The sequence below is a fragment of the Barbus barbus genome, assembly GCF_936440315.1.
Source record: "Barbus barbus genome assembly, chromosome: 18".
NCBI classification, from domain to species: domain Eukaryota; kingdom Metazoa; phylum Chordata; class Actinopteri; order Cypriniformes; family Cyprinidae; genus Barbus; species Barbus barbus.
Genome location: NC_136746.1, coordinates 22,474,333 through 22,492,540, shown reverse-complemented (window position 1 = coordinate 22,492,540; position 18,208 = coordinate 22,474,333). Strand labels below are relative to the sequence as shown.

The 18,208-nt window shown below is 35.9% G+C and overlaps 2 protein-coding genes across 5 annotated transcripts in view; both read left to right on the top strand.

Moving 5' to 3' along the window:
* Nucleotides 1-1,340: 1,340 nt before the first annotated feature.
* On the top strand, nt 1,341-9,172 carry LOC306884458 (legumain-like). 4 transcript variants are annotated; one of them, XR_013785446.1, is made up of 15 exons: nt 1,412-1,519; nt 2,185-2,340; nt 2,452-2,549; nt 3,668-3,749; nt 3,843-3,925; nt 4,167-4,242; nt 4,712-4,774; nt 4,866-4,932; nt 5,023-5,141; nt 5,347-5,436; nt 5,771-5,980; nt 7,593-7,763; nt 7,862-7,929; nt 8,101-8,394; nt 8,501-9,167. XR_013785446.1 is itself a non-coding variant. In XM_079440330.1 (14 exons), exons 2-14 carry the CDS (start codon nt 2,194-2,196, stop codon nt 8,153-8,155), a joined length of 1,329 nt encoding a protein of 442 aa, XP_079296456.1. In that variant the 5' UTR covers nt 1,341-1,519; nt 2,182-2,193; the 3' UTR covers nt 8,156-9,172. The 4 variants fall into 4 exon arrangements, 2 of the variants coding, with proteins under 2 accessions (XP_079296456.1, XP_079296455.1); XR_013785447.1 differs by having other exon boundaries at nt 1,426-1,519; nt 2,182-2,340; nt 8,501-9,166; XM_079440330.1 differs by having other exon boundaries at nt 1,341-1,519; nt 2,182-2,340; nt 8,101-9,172.
* Nucleotides 9,173-11,778: 2,606 nt separating this feature from the next.
* The window catches only part of LOC306884453 (uncharacterized protein), a 30,165-nt gene continuing 23,735 nt past the window's right edge, over nt 11,779-18,208 (top strand). Inside the window, exon 1 of the mRNA XM_079440319.1 lies at nt 11,779-11,995. The gene's annotated coding sequence lies outside the window, so the exon portion shown is untranslated. The remainder of the gene's footprint in view (nt 11,996-18,208) is intronic.

The window sequence follows — 18,208 nt, the reverse complement described above, 5'->3', positions numbered from 1 at the left end:
GTGTTTGGCTAGCTACTCAAAGAATGTAATATATTACTAGTTACTACTTTCAAAAGTAATATTGTTACTTATTACTTTCTGGCAATAAAGTAATTAGTTACACTACTAGTTACATTACTTATTCTTCACGCCCCTCAGAAGTTGTAACTCTGCATCTTCCACATAAATTTCTTCTAGATATCGGTACAATATTTCTGCCTCATCATTTGACCAAAATCCACATTGGATCACAGCCAGAAGTTATTACAAACACTCAATGACTGATAGTGACATTCAAGCAGAAGTGTTGTATTAATCTCATTAACTGTCATGTGTAGCTTGAAGCTAAATTTCTCCGTTACCCATATACGATTATATTTCATTATGTATTTTAGCAAATCACATAAGTTTATAAGAAGCTGTTTAATTTCCAAAAAGATTATTAATTATAGTAATATACACCGCATGCTGATCAGAGGGATGTGGGTGGGATGTAATGCCAGAGTAAAGTAAGCCACAAGTGTTCAGATCATCATTTTTTCCTGACAAAATCAATATAGTGCAATATTTCTATCTGCTGAATATACGCTTTTCCATATTATTTTATTGTTGGATTTTAAATCAGCAGGGTTGAGACATCAAAAGTAACTAAGCTGTTTTATGGATGGTAACTGTAATATTATTAGTAATTACACTATTGCAAAAAAGTAATATTATTACAGTAACTAAGTTACTAGTAACTAGTTACTGCCCAACACTGTTCATAATTAAACTATAGTCTCAATAAGCTAGCCTAAAGATAGAGAATCGTTATTAGTAAATGACTTGAGAAGCTGCAGAAGGAATTTACCAGTACTAGCTACAGATAATTATAGACTGATCTGAATCAACAGTGAGCATTAGCATGTAAAATGGCTGCTTACAGATACATCAAGCCATGCTCTGTTCCTGATTCTTTTTACGACACCTGTAAAAACAGCACAACAGGTGAGACCAACCCAGCTATAAAAATATGCGTGGGTGCAGCAGTCATATGACAAACCGGTGACCTGATCATGTGCTCGATTTTTTTTTGCCCAGATAGTAAAAAAAAAAGAAAAAAAAAAGAAAGAAGGAATGGCAGGTATCTGTGATGCGGCTTCTCAGCAAAAATTATTAATAAACTTTTTCTAACCAATTATTAAATCCCCTAAAAGAGCTGAGGCATTTCCCTTGAAGTTTCATAACGGTTAGACTTTCCTTGTCAAGTGGCAGACCACTTCAATGCATTACTCTACTTCTATACTTCAGAAAAGTTCTTCTCTTTTTGTTTTGTTTTCAGTCAACTAAGCACATGACCGAGTAGTCTCGTGGTCAGTTGAGGCTCCGCCCAGAGGTCAAAGGTGATTGGATGCTGCACTGAGGCACGTTGAGCTGATTGGATGGCACACGGAGTCCGTTTGCGCTGATTGGCTGCTGCGTATGCGTCCTCGTTAAGTTGTCTCTAATAAAGCGTCGCGAAGCTCCGGTACAGGCAGCTCGGGCAGCGCGTACAGAACAGGTAAGGGCAAAGAAACTACTTATATTTTTATTTTATAATGCTCCTGCCTGTTTTATTTGGTTATGGTTTGTATAAGTAATCAACTCCAGGGTAAATACCGAATTCAGCTAACAGGAGTACAGTTTAAATCCGCTATGGCCTGTTGTTTTTATTGTAGTCTGACGTCCTTGTTTGTTTATAGGATGATTACGAGACCACTTACAAAATATACCATAGTAAACAATCGTTTTTAAAGTTACAGTAATTTATTACCACAATTAAATGTAGTATTTGATACCGTTATCATCTAAAATGAGACCTTTAACAAACTGATATCTTTTTCCGTTTGAAGGAGAATTACTATGGTTTTATAGTTGTAAAAAAATAGCTGTATTAATTAACTACGGTTGATTTTTGTAAATATGAAATGTTCAATGTATTGGGAAGCTTTTGATAAAAATAAAATCAAAAGAACACCTATATTTTTAACACTTAATATTTTGTCTCTGCCTTCCTGTAACACGTGATAGTCAACACTGCGTTATTTGCATAGCTGTAAAGGTTGTAATGGGTATTTACAATATGCATGTATATTATTTTTTTTTTTAAAGGAAGTTTACAATCTTTAAACTTAATAGCATGCATGTTGTATTTCTCTGATTATTTTGCATCTCTGTTCCCAGTAGATTGTGGAGATGAGACTACAGACAGTAGCAGTTTTAGGTCTTGCCCTGAGCCTGGGGCTGGTAGTGAGTGGTTTTCCTGCCGAGCAGCCAGAAAATGGGAAGCACTGGGTCGTCATTGTGGCTGGTTCGAATGGCTGGTACAATTACAGACACCAGGTGAGAGTGGAACTGATCTTTGAGGTGGAGAAAGTACATGGGTTTTTCCAAACTGTTAGTTGTCATATCTGAAGTCTGTTTAGATATTTATTCTGTTGTGTTTGTGTATAGGCTGACGTGTGCCATGCGTACCAGATTGTCCATAAGAACGGAATTCCCGATGAGCAGATTGTGGTGATGATGTATGACGATCTTGCTAAGAGCCCTGAGTGAGTAGGACTTCTATTATTTAAACAAACTAGTATAGTGTAGTGGTTCTCAACCTTTTTGACTTCATGGCCCTCAATTTGTCAAAAACAATATTCAAAGCTTATATGTATCTCTTGTACTTTTTTTTTTTTTTTTTTTTTTTTTTTTTAATTAAAATCATTTAAACTACAAAAAATATGTCAGTTTAATCTTGTACATCTTCATTTTGGTGTTCTTTTAGCATGTTAAGAGTTTAATTTTAGGTATATTAACAATTTGCAGTAGATAATTTTAAGATTTATTTGGTCCCCCTTGGAAGTTTGCTGACTATGGTTGAGAACCACTGGTATAGTGAGATCTTTGTTCTGGTAAACCAAGAGATATTGGATCAAGCCTAGTAAGAAATGATTCATGACCTGGAGTAACTTTACTCAAATCCAATAGTGATGGAAGAACAAGCACTTTACCCTCATTGCCTCAGACTGTAGAGAATGTGTTGTTAGCTGTTTCAGATAAAAAAAAAAAAAAAAGATAAGAAACAAAGCTTTGAGTCCGTTCCTTTGCAGAAGTCACACATTTCTAATTTAACCACCAGGAGACTTAGTCTGCCAACAGGAAAAATGCATGAATTGTAACTTGTCAGGTTTTTCTCTCATGGTAGTGATAGTGGCTGGCATTTACGATGTTTGTGTCATGAATGTATACGGAGTGTATGCTGCTTTTTAGGGTTCATAAACCAAACGGAGCCTATGTCTAAAGAGTATAATATTAATATAGTCCTAATTTAATATCTATATTTGAGAAAAAATATCTATTCTACACACACACTGTAACATTTGTCTATATTTTTATTGGAAGTTGTACAGCTGTGACATTTATTGCTTTAGTGGCGTTTTTATGAACTCCTATGTAGGTCATGTGTTCATGGTGTTAAACCATGAAAGAAAGCAATGTGTTCTCTGATAGTTGGCTTAGTCACATGGTTTAGGGGTTAAATTTTAACCTGTGTTTGATAAGTTAAGAAAGAGGTCTTTTTATATTTATGCTTTTAAGAATCAATTTGCCAGTTTTGCACCTTAAAATCCAAAAGCCTTTTCAGCACAGAGGTTCATATGACCGTGTTTTTGTGTGTGTCCAGTAACCCTACTCCGGGGGTGGTCATAAACAGACCCAATGGATCAGATGTTTACAAAGGAGTGCTGAAGGACTACACTGGTGATGTGAGTCGATACGTGCACCTCTGAATCTGAGATTTGAAGTAGCAAGAGGTGTGTTTATCATCTACTTAATAATATTGTGTGTATGTTATATAGGATGTGACTCCTCAGAACTTCCTGGCGGTGTTGAAAGGTGATGCTGCCAGTGTGAAGGGAGGCTCTGGAAAAGTGCTGAAAAGGCAAGTTCCCATAAAAACTGTGGCAGAGGGGGGGGGTCACTAACATGTTGTTGAAGTGTAAATTAGCTTTTAGTAGATTTTAGTGTCTTCCTAAATTTATTGTCTTCAGTTCCTGTGAAATCCCAGTCTCTTGTCTCTGTTTGTGCATGTTGAGTCAGATATGTGGAAAAACAGGTCTTATGATATGCTTGCTTTTCTCAGTGTATTTTTTTTATTTTTTTATTCTTCTTTTTCCTGGCAGTGGTCCAAATGATCATGTGTTTGTGTATTTCACTGATCACGGAGCCCCAGGTCTGCTGGCCTTCCCTAATGACGATGTAAGCACTTTCTGCTTCCTGTGGTCATTTAGCTGAGTCAGATCCTTTCAGATCCTTTTTACTCACACTACACCGTTCTTTCCAAAAGTCTAAGACCACTAGTATAAATGATTCTATTTTATGTTTCTCTAGTTTCATTACAAATTATATAATCAACATAAGTAAATAGTTTAAAATGTATATAAATAAATAAAAAAATCCCGGATGATAGGTCAGCTGACATAGAAAGATCTCATATGAGTAACACATTTAACTCGCATGAGGTTTAGCTGCGAGTTGCATTGACAACTTGCTGCAGTGACGACTTTTCCAGTAATTTTGCTTGATCATCAGGTGGGGGAGTTATTGCTTCACTTCCTTATGCATGACATGTTTTATAAATTAATGTGAATGTTGTAAGTGCCTCATAGATGGCTTTCATCTGTAGAAACTTACTGTAAATCATTCTTCTACTTTTCTCTGTTTTTAGCTTCTTGTAGATGATCTGATGGAAACCATCAATTACATGCACCAAAACAACAAATACAAGAAGGTGACCATTACTTGCATTTGCCCATAAGATACAATCATATATTTTTAAAAATTTCATTTTATTTTTAATAAATCCTTTCTGGCACACACAGATGGTGTTTTATGTTGAGGCCTGTGAATCTGGGTCTATGATGAAGCCTCTGCCAGTTGATATTAATGGTGAGTGTTTATTTAACACCATCATACATGCTGCTGTGTGTAAATAATACCATACATATAATCCGTGTCTCCTCTCTCTTTGTATCCCAGTCTATGCTACCACCGCTGCCAACCCTGATGAGTCCTCATATGCCTGTTACTATGATGAGGCCAGAGACACCTACCTGGGAGACTTGTACAGTGTCAACTGGATGGAAGACTCTGATGTGGTTAGTACACATCTGACGGAGAACTTTGTTTAGGTCCAGATTTAAGAAAGCTAGAAGAGAAGAGCATTTTTTTCAGTATGAGCAGCAGTCTAATCATGTTGCTAGCAGAGCATCTCACAACCCTGAATACAGACATACAGAAAGAATCTGGAGTCACGCAGACCATACGATGGGAAAGTGTTTCAAATTATGTTTGTTTCTTTAGGAGGATCTGAGCAAAGAGACTTTGGCCAAACAGTTCAAGATCGTAAAGGCCAAAACCAACACTAGCCATGTGATGCAGTATGGAAACAAGGTAATACACTCACAAACACGGTGTCTAAGATGTAAAAGACATTTAGTAAATATAAAAAATTAGCACATGCATTAAGGAAAAAGCACTGTCTTTAGACTACCAAGCACCGATTGCAAAGTTGATCAGCATTAGTGAAGGCTTAATTATTTGTGCTGCAAAGTAATCGATTACTAAATGGCTAAATGTCTCACATTCCCAGCTAGTTCAGAACGTTTCCATTTATAGTCATGTGTACTTTATTGACAAGAAAGTGTTTGATAAAAGCCAAAATGCTGTTCTGACTACTGCATATCTGTACTTGCCAAATGTAACCGTTGGTTTGTTTGTGTTTTAGACACTGGCCCACATGAGGGTGATTGCATTCCAGGGTAATTCGAAAGGTCTTGATAAGGCACCTGAGCCTGTGTCGTTGCCTGTGATTACTGAACATGACCTCATGAGCAGCCCCGACGTGCCCCTTGCAATCATGAAGAGAAAACTCCAGAAGACCAATGACGTTAATGCTGTTGTCGGTTACATGAAAGAAATCCATGAACATCTACAGGTTTGAAGCACTGCTTTTTACCCAACAATTTAAACAGATCATTTATTAATTTATTTTAAGTGTTAAAATTGTATTAATTGTTCAAAAATTTGGTGCTTTTTTATTATAATCTCACAAAAGATTTGCATTTAAAATAAGTGGTTATTTTCTTTCTATTAAACAAAGACTCCTGAGAAAAAAAAGTATAATTCCCACAAAAATATTAAGCAGCACAACTGATTTCAACATTGATAATCATAAGAAATGTTTCTTGAGCACCAGATTAGAGCCCTGCGTGGGACTGTTTTCTTAAACCCGCAATTTCTGACCAGGACCGCCCGCTCCCGCAACCCGCGCGTTCCACTCCCGCCCGCAACCGTGGACTTTCTCTCAGAGCTTGTAAAAAATGTCGACTACACATACTCAAATATTCGTTCAACTTAACATCCAGAATAGCAGGCTTTAAACATACATGATTGCGTTTAAATAAGATGAAGTAATGCTAAACCAAAGCACCGCACGTGACAAAAACATAAAATATTTTTTATTAGCGTTATAAAACATTAACCGTTAAAACAAAAGCACAAATGGCAGCACCTCAGTTTTTAAAAGCAGCCTACTGCTTGATACACAAGCACCAAACGATTTACTAAACAAACAGTTTAAAGGTCATTGCACACCCAGTCTGAAATTTTCGAATGTAAAAAAAAAAATAAATGACATCACATTGTCACATTTACTGCCTCCGAAACTTTCATCCGTCATAAAAAAATTTGCATCGGGTTCGATTTCTGCATTTTTGCATCCGTAGCATGCATTTTGATAGGATGAGGAATAAGAAAAAAAACGACACAAACGCACAATTTCGGACTCTGTGTGCAATGACCAACTGTTAACAAACAGTTTAAGTAGACTAAATGAGCCAAAGCAAAATATGAAATAACTTTAACTTAAGTACATAAAACTTAACAAATAGGTATGCCGTCTCGGGGCAGAGGTACCAGATTTATGTCCTTGTGCATGCAACTTATGTTTAACTCTTTCCAATATTTTTCAGTGACAATTGAGAATTGTTTCCACATGTCTGACTTGCCTTGCTTTGCTTTTGTCAAGTAAATAGCCGCTTTAATTTTCTTCTCAATTTAATGTTGACTCCATTTCTATTACACACCAAATCTCACCGTTCCATGCGGGTCTCCCGCAAAATTTTCTGACTGCCCACTCCTGCCCGCAGCAAAGGTAAAACCGCCCGCTCCCACGAGATTTGCGTTGGGTCCCGCGAGAGCTCAAACCCAATGCAGCCCTCTACACCAAATCTCCAATTAGAATGGTTTCTGAATGATCATGTGACAATGAAGACTGGCTTAATGGCTGCTGAAGATTCTCCATTGGCATCACAGAAATTATTTACTTTTTAAATGTTTTTAAATCAACAAAATTGCAGGTTTAATGGTGTTTTCGATCAAATAAACCCAGTCTTGGTGAGCATAAAATACTCAAACTTAAATCTTACTGACCCCAAACTTTTTAATATTAGTGTATGTTACATACTGTAAGTGATGTATGTGACAGACTTCAGTCAAGAAGATCATATTATAATGGATTATATGTTTGTTTGTTTGTGTATGTGTAGGTGCGGGAGCTGCTTGGTAATACCATGCGTAAGCTCGTGGAGCATGTGGTGCAGGAGAAAGAGGAAGTGCAGGATTACCTGGAAGGACGTGAAGAACTCACGGAGTATGAATGTTATAAAACTGCTGTCAACCACTACAAGAAACACTGCTTTAACTGGCACCAGCAAAAGGTACGAACAGTCAGCTTAAACGGGCATCCTTGTCCCCTTTCATCTGCATGATTTGCTTGTGCTTTGCTGTGCGTGATGTCTTTTCTCTCTTATTGCAGTATGAATATGCTCTGAGACACCTATATGCTTTAGTAAACCTGTGTCAGGGAGGATACCAGGCCCAGAGGTAAAGACACCCTTTTTGTTCCACACCACTTTTGCCTTTTCTCGGTTTAAATTTTGTAAACAAACTTTAAAAGTGTGAATCCATAATAAATAGTGCCCCTGCCCACGATAGTGAAGTATGTAAAGTTTTGTTGCAGAATATTTTAAATCTCATATCTGTCCATTTTCACAGAATCACAGCAGCGATGGATGATGTGTGTTACTTCAGTAGGAACATGAACCTGTGAGCCACTGAAGACTTATTTTGGATGGACTACACTTTGCACAAAATAATCAGATCATTGTGAAATCTGTATCACACACAACTTTGATTTTTATCTTTTTGAAAATGTTTCTTTTAATGAGGATTTGCACTTTTAATGTGATGTTTTACCAATCTTTTTAGTTTTAACAAAAGAAATGTGCTTTAAGATGCTGCCCAGTGACCCCTGACAGACACTTTGGGCCGTTAACTTTTTTTTTTTTCGTATTTTCTGTTTTTTTTTTTTTTTTTTTTTTTTGTTTCCCTTCAGATGTCTCCTCGATGAGACCAACAGATTTTTTGACAGTACAGCTTTAGAATGGTACAATAGCAATTTTTTTTTTTTTTTTTTTTTTTTGCACCTCAGTTATTGTCATTATAATAATTAAAAATGTATATTTTAAGATGGTTTGGAAACCAAAGTATTCAAACATCCAATCATTGAATAAAGTCCAATCTAACAGGATAATGAATAGATGCATTCAAACAATGTAAAACAAACACTAGATGGACACATTTAGCTACATGCAGCACTGAGAATTTTTTTTTTTTTTTTTTTTTTTTTTATATCTGCTTGTTGACTGAGCCATGACGGTACCCAATTTCTCTCCAGTAGTAAAATCAAAGGAGCTCTTCTTTGGTTATTGACTAAATGTATACCTATCAAACTCAAGTGCAAACTAACCTAAATGTCTGTGGTCATACTTAATAAGAAGTGTCTTAAATAACTGAGATCACCGCTCCAAAACAACTGCAGTTTGAGCAGTTAATGAGCATGTGTGTTTAGTGTAATGGTCGACGTGTCAGGCTGTTATGTCAAGTGCCCTCCGTTTAGAGCAATTTGAGGCTAAAGGAAGGTGTAATGTTTGAGCTCTAAGAAAAGTAAGTTTGTACTGACAACATGGGTTAAAACACTCTGTGAAACAATACACTGAACTACTGTCAATGTTAAGCAGTGAGTTATTGATTATAAATCAAAAATAAACCTGAATTGAGTGAATTTGTCAAATTTATTTTTTCATTTTCTTTCAGTCAAGGTTATAGCTTAAAGGGTTATTCCACCCCAAAATGAAAATGTTGTCATTAATCACTTATCCCCATGTCGTTCCAAACCTGAAAAAGCTACATTCGTCTTCGGAACACAATTTAAGCTATTTTGAATGAAAACTGGATGGCTTATGACTGTCCCATTGACTGCATAGTAAATTACACTGTCGAGGTCCATAAAAGTATGAAAAACATCGTCAGAATAGTCCATCCGCCATCAGTGGTTCAATCTGAATTTAATGAAGCGACGAGAACACTTTCTGCGCAAAGAAAACAAAACTGATCTTATTCAACAATATACAATTATATATTGTACAATTTTATATTGTTTTATACAATTCGTCTCCTCTGTTTCAGTGTAGCACCATTTTGGAGAATATCTGCTGGACGCAAGCAGTGTATGCTCTTGTGTGTCAGCCCTGCCACAAGGATTTTTTAGGTTGTCTGACCCCAAGACTCAACTAATCTCTGCGATTCTCCATCTGGGATCTTTGGAGAGTCTTTGGCCACTCAAACTCTCCTCCTCACCATGCATTAGGATGATATAGATAGACACACGTCATCTTCCAGGCAGATTTGTAACATCTGTAGTTTATTGGAACCTCTTAATTGGCCTAATGGTGCAAATAATGGGGATTTTCAATGCTTTAGCGATTTTCTTACAGCCACTTTCTATTTTGTGAAGCTCAACAAAATCTTGTTCTGCACATCAGAACTCTTTTTTTTTTATTCCTTGTGATGGATGATTAAGGGAATTTGGCTTTTGTGTTCCTCATATTTATATTCCCGTGGAACAGAAAGTCATGGCTTGACAATTTCGTGCTCCTAGTCACCCTGGTGTGCTAAAAAATGCAAACATAAAAGGGAATATACTTCAGAGATATTAAGAATTTCTAGGGCTGCCAATAATTGTGGCCAGCATGCATTGGAGAAAAACATTTATTTCATTATGAGATTTTCTCCCCATTTTCAATTGTTTTTCCTGTTTCAATTGTTTAAATTCACTTTTGTGAATTTTTTGAATGAAATATCAAAAATATCAACGATGCAGAATTATTTTCACTTTGCTCATATTTGGAGGGCACTGTAAATATATAGGCCAATATTATTTATTCATAAATGTTTTATATTTATTTTAATTTTATTTGTTTTATTTTATTTGTAAAATATTTTTTTAATAATCATTTTATTTAAATAAAAATAAAACTCATTTTAAAAATACTATTTAAACTAAATAAAACTTAAAATGAATAAAATCAAATATTTTATGTATGAGCTTATTTTTGTTGCTACATGATATAAAAATCAAATAAAAACAAAAAAGCTCTGGTTGTGGGGAACATTTGCAAATAAAGATTTTATTTATTAAATACAACATTTGATTCATTTTAAATAAATAGATGTTTATTTATTATTAAATATTTATTATTATTATTATTATTACAAAAAGGTTGTGGCAAAGAAAGTCTACTGCATATATATTTTTTCAGGTCTGATTTTTGGTTATGATTTTGAAGTTTGTCCAATTCAACTCAAATGCCTTTCTCTCCTGTTTCTCATTTTCTTCTTTTTGCTGTAGAGCTGTGATCTGTTTAGGTAGAAGTCTCATGAGCAACATAATAATATTTACCGGTAAAGTAAACAACATCTTGGCAGTTCTCATGCATGCCCTGTATGTTATCTGAAAACAAACCAACAAATTAGACTGAAAGGCTGCAAGTTTCTTACATAATATCTATCTAGTACACTCATTGTGTGATTTTTCTTTGTTTTCTTCAACTGGTAACTATTACATAAGAATGATATATATGTAATTGTAATGTAAAGTTTTTACCTTTAACCTGCAAACCTCATCTGACGAGAGAAAGTGTGAAACACAGTTCAGATGAAGGTGTGTTTCACAGGTGCGTGAAGCAGCTCTCTATGGTCTTGAGGTCAATTTTAGCAAATCGAAAAGATGTTCTCAAGCAATGCACTCGAGAAATCTGTCTGATCTACATATTTGTGCATTTTAATTCTCTTTGTCCTAATCTAGAATAATGGGTTTGAATGATAGCATATTTCGTGAAGGAACAAATAGTAAAACTAGTAAGTATCAGAAAACAGAAAAAATTCCCATAATGAAACAGAAATATGTATTATGAGAAATGCATGTAGCGGCTGGATCTGCCTACTCAGACACTTAAAAACAGGAAATTGTGTGTAAGACACTAATATACATATATTAATATAATAGATAAATTATAACCTATATACATTAAATTGAATCTATTTTATATATTTAATCCTGATATATTTTAATAATTTAATAAAAAATATTTCAATAATTGATTTTAATTAAATTTGTATTTAATTCATAAAACTATGTCCTGGATGACTAAGCATCACGTCCTGTAAGTAACTAATGACACATAAATCTTTCCCCTCCTTTAATCAGCGTGTTGGGTAATCACGTCTATGGGACGTGTGTCTGTTCATTCTGTGGCCGCGGGGTGGCGCCACTGAGCCGCAGGACCTGACAGCGCTTGGAAACTCCCTTTTAACTCTCACCTGGAGCCTCTTGAGGATTGAGCAGAGAGGAGTTTCTCAAGCCAGTTAAGAGCACGGTCTACAAGGACTGCTCAAGACTGGTCGCTCTCTAAGGAACAAGAGTTTCCTAAGAAAACCAGAATACCGTGGAAATGCCTCACCTGAACTTTCCAGACCACATTCACATGGACCGACCGATATAAAGGATTTTACAGCCGAACAAGGAAACCGAGGGATCCAGAAGTTACAGGTAACAGCCCTGCCCTGTCTGCTAACACGACGCTAAAACTTCATGTGTAATTATTATAATACAAAGTCAGGACTAAAGTTAGATGTGTCTAAAACTTTCTGTACTCTTTGTTTGCTCCAGTGTTTGTTTTATGGGGTTAATCATTAAAATGTGTGCTCCCTGATATTCTGGTCTCAAAAAGGTTTTACTTTCAGTAAAAAGTAAAGTGTGTGTGTCTTTCTTTCACTTGTTTGCAAAATTTCATTTATTAATCCCCAAATATTTCTAATTCTTAAAGTCGCAAAACGACGTTTTTCTTAGAACCTAAAATTATTATTATTATTATTATTACTATATTCAATTCACACAGACAAGACTATACTTTGAGCTAAATGCCATTCTAATATTTTTGTGGGACAAAGTTGTGTAACTTTTGAGGTATTAATAAAAACTTACATTACATTACATTTTTCAAGAATGTCAGCATTAATGTTGGCATAAGTAGTTGCCATATATAATATATAAGTGTTTTTTTCTAAGAAAAAAAATTTGTGTACCAAATTATTGTCAGTGTGGTGCAACCTGTTTGCAGGAAGCCATTGTGTTGCCATGTGACAACTATAAACAGGAAATGATCTCACAGAAAGGACCACTGTAGACCATCATAACTGTGTGTCAGTAAGGTGTGGTTTATTTTAACTATATATATATATATATATATATATATATATATATATATATATATATATATATATATATATATACAATTTATTTTTTTTATTTATTTAAGAATTAACCCCAAGTAACCCTATGAAAACTTATTGATATTACTTGATTTTATTACTCTGAATTGTTAAACAACAATTTTTATCAAAAATGCAATTATAATATTTTACAAAAATATATGAATGAAATGTATGAAACGAACATGAATACAAATATTCTGTTTCTACAATGACACTTTTTTTTGATTCTCAACTTTGAAAAAAAAATAAAATAAAAATGTTTTGATTGATTTTTACTTTTTTGTATCATCTCAGACGTTCTTATCTGTCAATCGCTCATAGAATTCCTATAAATCACTGAATTCTAGTTCAGGGGGGGAAATCTGTAGCTGTTCTGGGGAAGCATGTTTCTGCGGTGTGTTTTTCCTTTACACATGTGTAATCTCAAAGATACACGTGTGAATCAGATAGGAGACCTGCAGGGGTTTGGAGGAGGTGGAGTTAGACACAGGGACTCCTGCTCTAATGCTCTCAGCTAGTGTGTTGTTGATCATGGGTGACTTCAGGGAGAGTGAGAGAGAAAGAAAGGTGATTGTAGGCATTGTTGATTTAGGGTGTGTCTCTGTACCCGTCAGGCTGCCATGCTGGGGCTTGTTTCTGTAGAGATTCCAGATCAGTTGCGCAAGTGTGTGCAGCTACACAGATTTTGACCAGTCAAATGTTCTCTAAAATCTGGACGTCCCTCCCCACCTCACCTGCAGTCGACTAGAAAGTTGCAAAATGTGGCTTTTGACTGTAACTCAAATTTGGCATGAAATGAAAATTCACTTCTATTTTCATTATATCTATATTTTAAATTAATGTTATAAATCTTATTGTGAACAATTCATCAATTCATAATTTGACCTTCTTTTGAAAACAACAGCATATTATTATTTATTTATTTATTTTTAAAAAAGGGACATGTGCTTCGATATGTCTCACTCAAGTCTTGTTTTAATAGGAAATGCGCCAACACAGGACAAAAACTGCTTTAAGCAAACCCAACTTTATATTGCAAATGCCATAATTTTAAAGGTATTTCACTGAAATAAGTGTGCTTAGAATTCACACTTGTTTAGTCAGAGCTTCAATTAGAAACCCCGTCTGTCTGGTTTTAAAGGCTTGTGGTTGAATTAAGCAAAACGGATGAAATCACTTACTGCACCTTTAATTCAAAATGGAGAGAGCAAGAGAGAGAGAGCTCTTTGAGGCAGTGCTGATGATTGTTTTCCCACGCTAGCAAATGTTGCTTTATTCAGGGAAATTAAAACTGGTTTTCTCTGGCAGCTTATGTGAAGTGAAGTGGCTGACAATTGTCTGGTTTTGCTCCAGGCATCATGGGTTGTAAAGTAACCCTCAGCAAACCTTCAGCTAGCACATCAGACCATGAACCAGTGTGCTGCCACTCTGCAGATGATTGATCACTGTGATAGCTTCATCAACAGCTGGGAGATTTTATCACATTGATGTGTGTGTTTGTGGAAGATGATATTAGTACAGAGCTTGAGTAGATTCAATCTACACTTAATCATTATATAATCAGCCCTGATACCTGCAGGACTAATTGAGCGTGAGACGCTCCTAATTAGTGTGTGTGGATAGTTTAGTAAAACAGAATGAATGTGAAGTTGTTTTGGATTATATCAGCATGACACAGTGAGACAGTTCTTGATAATACAGTGAAACAGTTCTGATTTGTTTGAAGATAATGCAGTAAGTCGATTCTAGATTGTAAGAAGGTGAGACGGTTCTTGGTTTGGTGAAGATGATGCAGTGAGACATTTTTGATTTGTTTGAATATAATACGTTAAAACAGTTCTGAATTGTTAGAAGATGAGACAGTGAGACGGTTCTTGGTTCTATGACGATGAGACGGTTCTTGATTTTAAGATAATACAGTTAGCTACTACTAAAACTCATGATGAAACAGTCTGATTCAACATTTGATCATTATATAAGAAGCCCTGATACCTGCAGGATTAATTAGGCGTGAGACACACATAGTGAATAATCCAAAAATAGTTTTGAATTATGTCAGTAGTTCTAGATTGTTTGAAGATGATAATACAGTGAGATTGTTCTGGATAGTGAAACGGTTCTGGATTTTATGAAGATGATACAGTAAGAGAGTTGTGAATTTTATTAAGATGATACAGAGAGACAGTTAGAGGTTGTTTGAAGATGATACAGTTAAATGGTTCCAGACAGTTTGTGTTGAGACTCAAACAGCTAGCTCCATTAAAACTCCTAATGTTAGCAGTATAATGGAAGAAGCATGGAGGAAAAACAGGATGAGAGGAAGAAGACAATGATGGAAGGAGAAGTGGAGCTGGAGGAGGAACCCACAGGAATTATACAATTATCACAGTCGTTTAGGAATGTTACTCCTGCTCTCAACAAGCTGCTGCAAAGCCCCAGCACACACACATACACACACTCTAAACAATAGCACAGATCACATCTAAATGTCAGAGTGTGTATTTTTATGCGGATGAAATCAGACTGAAATGTGATCTGAATGTCAGCACACAACTCTGATGTTTGGAAGTGAAAAAGTGATTGTATTTCATCGTCATAAGAAATACACTTCTATCCGCTGGATTTATTTCATGTCGCACGGATATCTGATATAAAAACATACCTCAGGTGGTCTTCTCAGATTCATGTGTTTTGTGTCAGTCTGTGTTATTGTGTAAATGTACTGTAATGGTAGCTGTGAGGAAAGACGGACACTCCCATCAGGATATAATATGCAGTTAGCATGACAGCTATCAGCACTTTCCTTCACTGTTCCCCAGAAGCACTGCAATGACCCTCAGCACTTAGGGAGGAATTCAGTTCCTTAACCCTGAATTCCTTAGGTTTGGGGTTTTAAAATAAAGGCGTTTCCTAAATGCTCTTACAACAGTCTGTGTTTGAGAGACAGAAGTGCTCCTGTCTCACACAGTTGTGACGCTGCACATAGTTGCATAGTTGCATGTCTTATGTGTAACCAACTCAAGATGTATTGCTCATGAGTGAATGTCTAATTTCTTTGACTGGAAAACCCCTGTGCATAATGTGTGTGTGTGTGTGTTAGAATACCAGTCTGTACCATCCACCTGGTGAGCACTGCATCAAACTGCAGATAAGGCAAGCATGGTTCAGTTCTTCGTGTGTGTGTGTGTGTTCATGTGACCATTTTATCTTCCAGATTTAACTCCATTTCCTGTAACCCACATGAACACACACACCCTCTCCTGCTTAGCACACCTGCATACACTAGAGCAGAGAGGATAAGCCATCTCTTGCACACACCTCACACTTAGTTAGGGAGTGTAGTTATGCATACTATCATGCTAGTCCTACCAAATATAGTATGTACACTACCATTCGAAAGTTTGGGGTCAGTAAGATTTATTTTTTAAAGAAATTAATACTTTTATTCAGCAAGGATGCCAAAATTGACAGTAAAGATGTTCAATTAAAAAAAAAAAAAAAAGCTTCAAAAGCATAAAACGTTCTAAGAAAGCTGAATAAAAATTCCACCAAAATATTAAGTAGCACAACCATTTTCAACATTGATAAGAAATTTGATCACTGATTCAGTATATTAGAATGATTTCTGAAGCATCATGAACGACACTGATTACTTTGCCAAATTATATAAAATATATTCAAATAGAAAACAGTTCTTTTGAATTGTAATTTTTCACAATGTTGTTATTTTTAACTGTATTTTTGGACAATGCCTTGAACATAAAAGACTTCTTAATTTTACATATGCAAAAAATTGCATTTACAATATGCAAAAAAAAAAAGAAATTTGAGACCATATAGGCATTATTCCACGTTTCAAACATTAGTATGATATATTGTTGTCACATGACTCCTGCATGATTAAGTGTTTAGTTATCAGGGTTATCTTGTAAATAAACAATTTTAACCCTATTTTATGTAAAAAAAAAAAAATGTTTAGTTACATTTGATATTACTACTGATTCATCATCCCACTCAAAATGAAAGTCAAACCATCCCATTGCATTGCATCTTGCATTTTGGCAAATGTAGTAGGCCGTCTGTGCACAGTATACGTACTAAATACTGCAGCAATAGTAAGGGTAGTGTGATAACACTGCTAAAATACTAGTGCAATTCTGTTTCCCATAATGCAGTGCACTCAATGTTCCATTTTCAGTGCAGTAAACAAACAGAAAGCCGTTATCTTTTAATTCCTTGTTTTGACCTATTTGATTGGACTGGCAAGAGATCCACAAAACTGGATTAAAATCTCAAAACAGCCATGACACATAATGATGATGATAACATGCACCTAATGAGGTCATGTGACCTAGATAATAACATCCAAGCATACTACTGCTTGAAATGTTTATCACTGCGTAATGTGTACCGTTTCATATAATTGTTTTTTTAATGGTAGGCAGCACACACAAAGCAGTAGTCCGTTTTTGGGGAATACCACACATTTTTTTGTTTTTGAGTACATTTGAATCCACCCTAAAACTGTTGAATCACGACACACAGACACGCCTGTTGGAATAGCAGTGCGTTTCTCAGGGCTGTGAACGTTTCAGTATGGGAGAGTGTACAGTAATTGTCTGTAAGTGTGCTTGTGTGTGTGAGGATTAAACCACAGGCAGAACAGCCGAACAAAACAGACCTGGGATGTCATGCAAATGAGTTCCTAACATGTATATTATACTAACTAATATTATGTAACTAAATGCAAATGAATCATCTGCAGCTCGTGGGAGAACATGTGAGTCAGTGTTTGTAACTCTGTGGATCAAACTGATGTTATTACAATGAAGAGGGGATAAAGTCTGTGGCACCGCTGCATGCTGGTTCTGCTCTGTTTGTTTCTGCACATTTCCATGGTGATGGAGTGAGTCAGAATGCTGCACTCTGATTGGTCCAAAGACCTGCTTAACAGGGCTCTGCAGCCACGTGAGGATGTCTAGTTCTCAGTCACGCTCGCACACGTGAAATCCACTCCAGTTTCCTCATTTTTAATGTTGTGTTAGTGTGTCAATGTACATTTCCTGCTTTTCCTTTTCTCTAACATCCCTCACTCTAGCTGTCCTGCTTCGGAGGAGCTCTGTTTATTTTAAACGGCATCATTTTCAAGTTGCTGTTTACTTTATGCCATGAGCATTCATGTGAAGTTCTGCTCTTTGTGAATGTTTGTGCATCAGTAAAATTACCTCCTTTGGTAAATACATCTGCTGGGTGTGTTTATTCAAGATATAATGCCTTGCGTTTGAATGTTTTACACATTGTGAGGGTGTGTATCAGTATCTGTGTGTGTGTGTAAGGGTGGAGCCCATCACTAGGTGTTCAGGAATGAGGCACAATTGCAATTTTGGTGTGCGATGTACAGTATTAGGATCAGACCCTGATTAATGCAGACCACCAATGTCAGTGACAGTTCCACTTCTGTTCTGTTGTTATAGACCTGTTTATAACA